The sequence below is a fragment of the Mus caroli genome, unplaced genomic scaffold (assembly GCF_978045245.1).
Source record: "Mus caroli unplaced genomic scaffold, Mus_caroli_1 scaffold_11, whole genome shotgun sequence".
Lineage (NCBI taxonomy): Eukaryota > Metazoa > Chordata > Mammalia > Rodentia > Muridae > Mus > Mus caroli.
Window position 1 is genome coordinate 38614043 of NW_028227266.1, and position 10956 is coordinate 38624998.

General features: G+C 43.1%; 1 protein-coding gene across 1 annotated transcript in view; it reads left to right on the forward strand.

Moving 5' to 3' along the window:
- Positions 1-10136, forward strand: part of Clmp (CXADR like cell adhesion molecule) — a 100955-nt gene extending 90819 nt beyond the window's left edge. Inside the window, exons 6-7 of the mRNA XM_021172772.3 lie at positions 5855-5996; positions 6979-10136. Of these exons, the coding sequence (XP_021028431.1) occupies positions 5855-5996; positions 6979-7282 (446 nt within the window). The 3' untranslated portion in view covers positions 7283-10136. The remainder of the gene's footprint in view (positions 1-5854; positions 5997-6978) is intronic.
- The last annotated feature ends 820 nt before the right edge of the window (positions 10137-10956 follow it).

The following is a 10956-nucleotide window of genomic DNA, read 5'->3' on the forward strand; positions in this document are numbered from 1 at the left end:
AAAGCCTGTCTCAAAAAATATTAAAACGGGGCTGGAGGGATGGCTCAGTGGTTAAGAGCACTGGCTGCTCTCCAGAGGTCCTAAGTTCTGTTCCCAGAAACCACATGGTGGCTCACAACCATCTGTAATGGGATCCAATGTCTTCTGATGTGTTTGAAGACAGAGACAGTATACTCACATACATTAAATAAATAAATCTTTTAAAAAATATATTAAGCCGGGCAGTGGTGGCACACGCCTTTAATCCCAGCACTCGGGAGGCAGAGGCAGGAAGATTTCTGAGTTCGAGGCCAGCCTGGTCTACAAAAGTGAGTTCCAGGACAGCCAGGGCTATACAGAGAAACCCTGTCTCGAAAAAAAAAAAATATATATATATATATACACACACACACACACACACACACATATATATATATATAAACAAAAATGTAGGGTCAGGTGTTTTGGTACATTCTGTAATCCTAGCTCTTGGAACAGGAGGATAATGAATTTGATAACTGCTGGAGCTACTTGGTAATATAATTTTTCTTTTAATTTTTTTTTTTTTTTAAGAAAGGAAAGAACCAGGCGTGGTGGCACATGCCTCTAATCCCACTAGCATTTACGAGGAAGAAGCAGGTGAATTTCTGAGTTTGAAGTCAGCCTGGTCTACATAGTGAGTTCGAGGACAGCCTGGGCTACATAACAAAACCCTGTTTCAAAACAAACAAACAAAGTAAATAAATAAATAAATATGCCAAGGGAGAATGACAGCCTGCCAAAGTATCTTCAGGGGTGAAGCAGTAGCCTTCCTGTCTTGGGGACTACTAAACACTGTTTTAAAAGATGTCAAAAACCAATTTACAAAACAAAACCAACCTGAATATCTGTATCTATTTCTGTAGAACAAATTACCTCAACTTTAGTGCACTTAAAACTTTTTTTTTTTTTTTTTTTTGGTTTTTCGAGACAGGGATTCTCTGTGTCTGTGTAGCCCTGGCTGTCCTGGAACTCACTTTTGTAGACCAGGCTGGCCTTGAACTCAGAAATCCGCCTGCCTCTGCCTCCTGAGTGCTGGGTTTAAAGGAGTGCGCCACCATGCCCGGCACAAAACATTTAAAAAAAAAAAAATTATTTATGTATGAGTACACTGTAACTATCTTCAGACACACCAGAAGAGGGCATCAGACCCTATTACAGATGTTTGTGAGCCACCGTGTGGTTGCTGGGAATTAAACTCAGGACTCTGGAAGCAGTTAGCACTCTTAACCACTGAGTCATCCCTTCAGGCCCCCCACCCCATCCCCTGCACTTAAAACTTCTTAGTCTCAGTTTCTGCAAGTGGCCTAGCTGGGAAGTCAGGCTCACTGTCTCCTCAGGAGACGTTACACAGAGCGTCTGTCACCTGTGCTGCACACGTGGCAAGACCTGGAGGCTGGAGGCTAGCCCTCTAAAATGGCTCCCAGTGGCTGTTGGGTGCAGGCCTTCTTTCTTCACATAGGCTCTCAAAAAATAAATAAATAAAAACAAAACAAAACAAAAAACAAATTCACAGCTGGCTTCCCTCATGATCTGAAAGTTCAAGCCCCCTCTCCCCCAGCTTCTTGATGAGATACGTCCTGACACAGGCATTTGAGATGTAGAGACTTGAGAACTAAGAATTGTACTGATTTTGTATAACCCAAGTCTCATATGTGACCTGCCATCACTTCTGATCACGCCTGTATTTCATTTACTACAAGTGAATCATGGGCAGTAAGGGTGTTCAGGCAGATAAGGCTCTTTGGCACCAAGCCTAATGGTCTGAAGGTCTATGTCCAGGACTCACGTGGTGGAAGGAAGGAAACAACTTCCTTTAGTTGTCCTGTGGCAGCCACCGGAGAGTGGGGGAGGGGGGGGGGCACGTGCCTACCCAGCACCACCCCACCCCACCCCACATGCAGCACACAAAATAAATAAATAAATATAGAAGAAAAAAAAAAAAAAAACAACCAACCAAAAACTACTTCATCACTTAATGAAAGAAAGAACTGTTAAGATGTTAAAACTGGTCCAAAGGCCACTTGAGACATTAGATTAGGGACAAAGACACTTTAACTTGGAGATTGTGAAGCTTGCTGGGGCAGGCAGCAAAATAGTTAATGTGATTAATAGTTAATCTGTGATTTCTGTGGTCGGTCACCTGTTTAACTGGAGTAGGAATCTTTCTGCCGTAAGTTGCCATCATGGAGTTACAAATTGTCAGGTACTTCTACCCTTTCAAGTATCAGCTGTCTTACAAATTTAACAAGGTCTTCACTGAAAACGTATGAGCTGGCTTTCGTGTCAACTGAACATCTGTCCTTTTTATTTCAAGCTATGGTGTTAGTAAAAATCTTGAAGTCAGGAGGATCATAGATTCAAAATCAGTCTGGGCTATAAACCAAGGCTGGGTTTCAAACACACACACATACACACACCCATAAATAATAATAATAATAATACCAGTTATTAGGAAGGTTATGTATTGAAACAACAACAAAAAGAATGGTTCTTTAGCCTGGTGCTACATATCTATAATTCCAGTACTTAGGAGGTGGAAGTAGAAAGATCCAGAATTCAATGTCATTCTCTTATATAAAGAATTTGAGGCCAGTCTAGGCTACTTGAAACCTTGCTTCAAAGAAATATTTTTTAAATAAAGGAGAAATGGGGTGGGGAGAGCTAAATACTGCTATATTCTTGGCCAGTATAAATTCTAGCTCCTTTTATTATTGTCTGTACACTGGAAAAGAGAAAATATAGTGTAGTGGAACTTCAGAGAGCACGTAAACCCTGAGTGCACGTTCTGGTAGAATGGCAAGTGATTGTGTCCTTGTAAAGGGCATCATGGGTAGAGAGATGGCTCAGTGGTTAAGAGGTCCTGAGTTCAATCGCCAGCAACCACATGCTGGCTAACAACCATCTATAATGGGATCTGATGCCCTCTTCTGGCATGCAAGTGTACATGCAGATAAAGTATGTATGTATGTACATACGTACGTATGTATGTATATGTATATATGATAAATAAATAAATCTTTATTTTAAAAATGGTAAGTAGCATCATAGTCTTAGACCAGTCATGGCTTCCTGCTGCCTCTTAGACCCAGAGACTAACTTGACAGATTACTCTTCCTGTTTTAGATCCCTAGTGAAGTAAAATTCCATTTATACTGACTTCTTCTATACCTCATTTTGTTTCTGAAACTCTCCCTACTTTCATTGTTGCTGTGATATGTTGACTGGTGTTGAGGTTTTCTGGGTTTGTGGGGAAAGGAAGGTGTAGGGAACTAGAACCCAGAGCCTGGCATGTTCTAAGCAAGCAGTCAGCTTTCATCTTTCTGTGGCAAAGTCTTCAATGTAGCTGAAGCTGGACTTCAAACTCAGGAATTCCTCCTGCCTCGACTTCCCAAATGCTGAAATTACAGTGTTCCCACCAACTGGACATCCCCATTGTTCTGTAGTGTTTTGTTATACTAGTGTGCCTCAATTACAAATCCATCCTATTGATACATTGTGTGTGTGTGTGTGTGTGTGTAAAATTTTTCTTATTATTGAGACAGGGTCTCACTGTGCAGCCCAGAACTTCAATAGACTTTCTATATAGCCAAAGATGGATTCAAACTCACAGCAATCCCCCTGCCTCTGCCTCCATATGCTGAGATTATAGGCATGTGCCACCATGCCTGTTATCTATTCTATTTAACTGTAGATTGAGAAATGCATTTCACTATATTGAGCAACATTTCTGTGAATTTATCGTTTAGATATTTTTCCAAAAGCATGCAAACATACATGGAATTTTTTTTAAAGATTTATTTATTATATGTAAGTACACTGTAGCTGTCCTCAGACACTCCAGAAGAGGGCGTCAGATCTTGTTACAGATGGTTGTGAGCCACCATATGGTTGCTGGGACTTGAACTCCGGATCTTTGGAAGAGCAGTCGGGAGCTCTTACCCACTGAGCCATCTCACCAGCCCCATACATGGAAATTAATGAAATATTTTGATTGTGAAAAAGTAAAGACAGCGGTAATTTCCATTAGTAGATAATCCATTCGGAGTGTATATTGGGGGTGGGGCCATAAGGAAAAGAACATTCCTGAACTGAATTTGTTTACATAAAATAAATCCCAAAGCCAGTGAGATGGCCCAGCCGTAGGTGCTTATTGCCTAGCCCCGTGACCTTAATTTGACTACAGGAATCCACATGATGGAAGGAAAGAACAGATTCATGCAAGTTATCCTCTGACCCCTACACACTCACAAAGGAATAAACACATAGAAAATAAATAAATAAATGTAATGATAAAATAAGATAAACTCTAGCTTTTCAAGAACCTAGCAATAGCTAAAGTCCAATCTCTTTCCAAAATATATATACATATATATGTGTGTGTGTGTGTGTGTGTATGATGATGGTTGCACACACCTTTAGTCCAAACACTCAAGAGACAGAAGCAGGTACATCTCTGAGTTCAAAGCCAGCCTGGTCTTAAGAGCAAGTTCCAGGACAGCCAGGGCTACAGAGAAGCCCTGTCTCAAAGAGGGAAACAAACAAACAAACAAAAAGATAGGCATGGTAGGTGGTGCACACCTTTAACCCCACATTCCAGAGGCAGAAGCAAGAGGATTTCTGTAAGTGAGGACAGGGTAACTTATATAATGAGTTCAAGGCCACCGAAGACACTATCTTGGGGGGGGGGTAGATAAAAGGTAAATTTTTATAGTAAGAGACCATGTCGTTTATAAAAATAGGCAGCTCAAGAGTCAAGAACTTTCTGTTGGTAGACAACACTTTCAGAACAGAAGCTGCATCCTTGTACCAGCCTCTGTGCACATCAGGTCCAGCCTGGTCCACTCACTGTCATCTGTGGCTTGCACCGTCAGAAGCATCCTGACTTGTATCCTTGCTTCCTGTTCTCCATTTCCCCCCAGAACAGCCACAGTGTGCTGTCTTCACTGTAACACGAGCCATGCAACTCCTCTGTTGCTTCTATAGTGAAATGCTTGCCTGGCCCATGAGGACCCATGGGAGTGGTCCCTTCCTGTCACTGTGACTTCATCTCCCTACGCTTTCCCTTGTTCATTGTGCTCCAGACACACTCACATTCACCTCACCCTCTGTACCTTCTGGAGCGCTGTCTCCAGTTCACCACAAGATGGTCCTGTCTTTTGTATTTCAACTTGAACACCACTTTCCCAAACTGAGACTGTAGTCCCCTATTCTCTTTCTAAGCTGCCAGTTGTACACTTTTGCCCTCACATGTCCACTGTCCGAAATTATTTGCATCTATTCTTTATTGCTTTTCCCTTTTGTGGAGTGCAAACTCAAAAACAGAGAAACTCTTATTGAACTTTACAAGACTGCTGGCTTAAATGGGCACTTAACAAATATTTAGCATGTGTCATAGCCAAATGAGAACAAATATGTTACTAAATAAAAATTTACCTTGAGTTCAGAGTTTGAGAGTCACCGGCAGTCACACACAGAATTGTATGCTGTGGGCTATATTCTATTTTATTTTACTGTTAGAGAGGGGCACTTAGATAAAGAGAGGCAGAGCTAGAAGACTGCCCAGAAGGATTCTATGAAGGTTGAATTTTTTTTGTACACGACACAATAACTTTCCTAGCCTGTTTTATCATGTGAACCAAGACAGACGTAGTCACTAAAATCTAAGCAAACCAGTAAAGTGGTTCAGTCACTTCAGCTTGCAAGAATATGGAAAGGCACAGTCACAGCATGCGAGGGTTGCTGGGTGTGGTCTGGAAGCCACCCTGTCCGGGCTTCTGTCCTGTTTCCGAGCTTATGTTTGACGGTACTTCTGTCTGTGTTTCCGAGGAAACAGATGTGCAGAGCATTGGCATGGTGGCAGGAGCAGTGACAGGCATAGTGGCAGGAGCCCTGCTCATTTTCCTCCTGATATGGCTGCTAATACGAAGGAAAAGCAAAGACAGATACGAGGAAGAAGACAGACCTAATGAAATCCGGTAAGCTTCCCTATTTGTGCAAACTCTCTTTACAGGCCAATTCCATAGTAACCAGTCAATATCATCCCGTAGGTCCCTGCATTATTAACCTCTTCAAAGGGTTATCCTAGCAAGTAGGAAATTACAGTCTGGGGACAGGAGATGTGATTCACTTTATTGTGAAACTATCCTTGTCCTGGCTTGCTTCTTGTTGCTATGGCAAAGGACATGAGCAAAAGCAGCCTGGAAAGAAAAGGGTTTATTTCCCCCTACAGCTTACAGTCCCTTACAAAGGGAAGGCAGGAAAGGAATTCAAGGCAGGAAAAGAATTCAAGGCAGGAAGCTGGGGGTGCCAACTGAAGCAGAGGCCATGGAGGGGCGCTGCTTACTGGTTTGCTCCTCACAGCCTGCTTTCTAATAGAACCCAGCACCGCCTTCCCAGGAGTGGCACCACCCACAAGAGCAGTACTCTCAGACAGCCATCATTAGTCCAGAAAAAAAGCCCCACAGACTTGCCAACCAGCCATTCTGATGGAGACATTTCTTCAGCTGAGGCTCCCTCCCTCTCTCCGGATGACTCTAGCTTGTGTCATGCTAACAATCAACCAGCTTAAGTCTCAACTTTACCTCTGATTCACTTCCACTTAGCAAGGGTAGATAATGAAAAGGGTACAACCCACAGGACATGAAAGGGTTGAAACCCCCAAATCAAAGCAATTCTATCAAAGCAAATCAAAGTCTCCTGTTGAGCTGTATCATCCTGGTGCAACTGGCTTAACCTCTCTGGCAGTCAGTCAACAAACATTTTCCTAAACTGAGCATTAAGTCTTAGGAAGCCAGAAACTGCTCAGTTCCTTAACTGACTGCCTTGGAGGTTTATGGCTTGAGGAGTTTACTGGAAAAAAAAAAAAAATCTCAGGAGGAAGTAACTTTAACGAGTGTCCACCCAGCCCGGGCAGTACTAAAGTTTATCTTTGCTGTCTGTTCCCTTTTCCGCTTTCAGAGAAGACGCCGAAGCGCCCCGAGCCCGCCTTGTGAAGCCTAGCTCCTCTTCCTCAGGCTCCCGGAGCTCACGCTCTGGCTCCTCCTCCACCCGCTCCACCGGGAACAGTGCCTCCAGAAGCCAGCGGACGCTGTCGAGTGAAGCAGCGCCGCAGCAGCCGGGGCTAGCCCCGCAGGCGTACAGCCTCATAGGACCAGAAGTGAGAGGTTCTGAACCAAAGAAAGTCCACCATACGACCCTGACCAAAGCAGAAACCACACTCAGCACAACGCCCAGCCAGAGCAAAGCCTTCCAAACTGTCTGACTTAGAGTGGACTTGACTCGCACTTGCCCCAAAGTCAGGATCTTAGCCTAGTCACTGGAGCTCGTCCACCAGCCACGCAAGCCCCTCAGCCAGATACGATCTCACTTAAGTAGCTGCAGATATGGCACGGACCAGTTCTGATGAGTACCCTCCTTATATAGGATACCAAACAAACACAAGGACGGAGGCTGACCATCTATCTCTAAAGGCACCTCACTGTGCCTTCAGACAGAGTGGAGGGGAGGAGGGGCCCAAGCTTATTTGGTGAAAATAAAGGGAAAGGTGAGGCTGCACACACCTGAAACATCTTACCTAGGATGTTGCAAGTCACCACAGTCAAGAAGAAGCGGGAATCTCGTAGATCAATTTTCTATTCATTTCTGCAAATTTATTGGATTAGTGTGATTATTCAGATAGTCAAAACAGAAGCCCACGCCTTATAATATACCTATCTGCAACATGTACTGGGAGAACTGCATTTAAGAAATTAACATTAAAAAAAAAAAGAAGGAAACACATTTTTTTTCTACTTTGACTTGACTTCTTGTGTCATAAGGTTTGAACGTTAGTTGGGGAGGATTTTCGATGGTGGGAGACAGAGAAAAGGGATTTTCTCTTACCTCATCAACAGCCAATCTTCCTATTTCCGTCGAACCCTAAAATAATAACTAAGGAGGGAGTCCAACCAAGATGGGACACGATTCACTGAAGAGCTTTCCTTTTCGATATTCAGAGGCTTGCCAACAGATATCAAAACGATTATCCCGGGGCAGTTGTGGCTCTTTACTCCAATTTGACTGACTCCCCTAAAGACTTCTCTGCTGGATGTTTCTAGGAGAAACAAATTCTCACTACATGTCACTTAATGAATGTCCTTAGGGACAGTCCTCTAGAGAAAGTCTCTCAGGGATGTTGAAAGATCCCCTTGCATACCACTTTCTCCTCTTTCTGGGAACGAGAACAACCAGAATTTCAAGACTGCTTGGAATAGAGAGGGAGAGTAGACCTTTCTCTCAGTAGGTCAAAGGACATTTGATACTGGCCCAAAACTTGGCGATTCTCCCATTTCTTTCATTCTAGAAGGATGCAAATGTGGAACTTTTGATGATTCTAGGCCTTAAATTTTCAGCAATCATTTCCTAAAGGCACTGAAACCCAAACCCCCCATGGCCCTCTCCCCGCTGAGAGGTTGAATGGTATCCTGGATGTCTTTTTTCTCAGCGGTAGACTCCAAGAGACATGGAAGGAGTAGGTGGTGAGCAAAACAAGGGGGTGGTGGGAGGTGGGATTGGGTTCAGCTCTAGGCTGTTAACATTTTTGGCGTTGGCGCTTGGGAAGGAATTAGCAGAAAGGATTCACTACCAGCAAAAGTATCAATACAACTCACACAAAGAGAAGAAAGGTGTCTGAGAAATGTAAAAAAAAAAAAAACCAAACAGGCAGCCTTTCCAGGACAAGTAACTTGCCTTTTAGATGGTTTTGAAGATTAGGGCACTTAAGGCATAGCTGCTAAGCCTGAATGAGCCCTTTAAAGAACAAAGCAAAGTCAGCTGGTCATGGTGGGTGAAGCGGAACATTTCCTATTGTTGACCAGGGAAAAGCGGAAGCCGCTGTGGCTGCTGAGATGAAGTGTTCTCTGGAGCAGGACTTGGATGCTTCCAGGAAAAGGTTGACGCTCACCACTGCCCTGTGTCTCTGGCTTCTTATTCCTACGTTTAATTGGCATAAGAACATCCTCACAGGATGTACACACATTTCCTTCTAAAGTGCCTGGGAAATGATGCTTGCGTTAAGTTGTCTGGGGTTCGTTTGGGTGGGCTTTGTGCATGCTACAGTGACCGTCCTAACCTGAGTTTTGTCTTCCTTTTAAAGAGGTAGAAATAAGAGACATTGAGGAAACAACACAGGTGCCTGTCCTCATTGTAAGATTTTTATTTTAAGCCCCTTAATCTGACTACACTTTATCCTTCTTGGAGGATGGTATCCAAGCAACATGTCTCTTCTGCTATATAATTCTGAGCGTTCTCATCCCTGGAGTCCCTGAGCCAAACAAGCTTACCATGAAGGCTGCAGCTGTGCTGTCAGGAGCAATTTTCTCACTGTTCCCTGCCTTTGAGCATCGGATTTCCTGTCTGTGCTTTGCAAGCAGGGATCAGTCCCCTTTGTCTGAAAAGGAAATTCCAATTCTTTAAACGTGTTGTTAGAAACCAATACCACTGAATATCCAAATTACTTTGGAAACTCTTCCCAATGGAAAACTGCATTAAAACACGCCAAACATTATACTGGGAGCTGAGAAATTCTGAGAGATAAGGCACTGAAGTCTTAGTAACGACAGAGCCTCAGAATCAGCCATTCGAGTTTAAATAAGACAGAGAATGAATGAGCTGAAGATGGAGCAAAAGCCATGACTGGCTCCAAACCTTATTCCATTGACTTTGCAAACCAAGCCAGCTGAGTCTTTAATGTGAAACAAATAGAAAAGGAAAAAACAAAAACAAACAAACAAAAAACTGATGGGCAAAAGCAAAAAAAAAATTAATAATAAATGTTTGTAAGAAAATGCAGGTGGAGGAATGTGTATGTTTAAAGAATAACCGTTTCAATAAAATATATAAGCCAAACTGACATTTGTAAAATAGTAAGATTAATGTTTTTGTTGTCATCTTGTACACAAAGCATTTCAGAATCGCTGTTCCAAAAGGTATTTATGGTATGCTTCATTTCTGGTACTATGCTGTTTGTGTGTCAGTCTGCTGTGTTGCCTTGTAAACTGGGTGGTACTTGTCACAAAGACAGTTATTGATTGTAACTCCATTTGTAACAGCAATGAGAAAATAAATAAGGGACGGTGGCACCCAAGGAGGAGCTGGGGCTATTTAACCTGCACAGGATATGTGTGCATGCCTTGCTGCCAGAAGAACAGAACTCGGACCGTATAGGATTAGTGATTGGTTTCAGTCACGAATTTTATTTAATTCAGTTACGGGGTCTAATTAATCCCAAAGATGAGAGGAGAAAGACCACAGACCCAAGTCATCATGGCCAAGTTAATTACAGCAGACAAGTAATTAAAGCAGGCTGCTTCATCAGTATATGAAATCCTTTTTTTTCCTCTCAAGGCAGGATGTTAAGCATGAGTGTCACAGAACTGGCTGCCCTGAGGGACTTGGAATAAGTGTGAAGCAAGTATTTTGTGCCAAGACTAAGTACCGACAGAGAATCCTACACTGTGGGATCTGAAAAGAGAAGTGGCGACTGAGCGTCACAGTGACAACTGAGAGTCACAGTGACGACTGAGCGTCACAGAACCTGCAAGTAACTTTCAGAGGTCCTCATAAGTCTAACAGGAAAAGGTGACAGGCTGGGGGCCGGGGCCTGGAATCTTTGCACTCAGTAGGAAGCAGGAGTTCAAGGTCACCCAGTTTAGGATAGTGAAACCTGTTTCAGAAAGAGACTAATGGTAGCTATCACTTACTGAAACATCATGTGACAGAGAGGATATCTTTTTCTTTGGAGACAGGGTCTCATGTAGCCCAGGCTAGCCAAGTACTTACAGCTAAGGATTCCCCCAAGATCCTGACTCTCCTTACCTCCTAGAGTGTTGACATTACGAGCACATTCCACTCTGGTTAGCTTTTTCCTTTGTCTCCCCCTTCCATGTCTAAAATGCA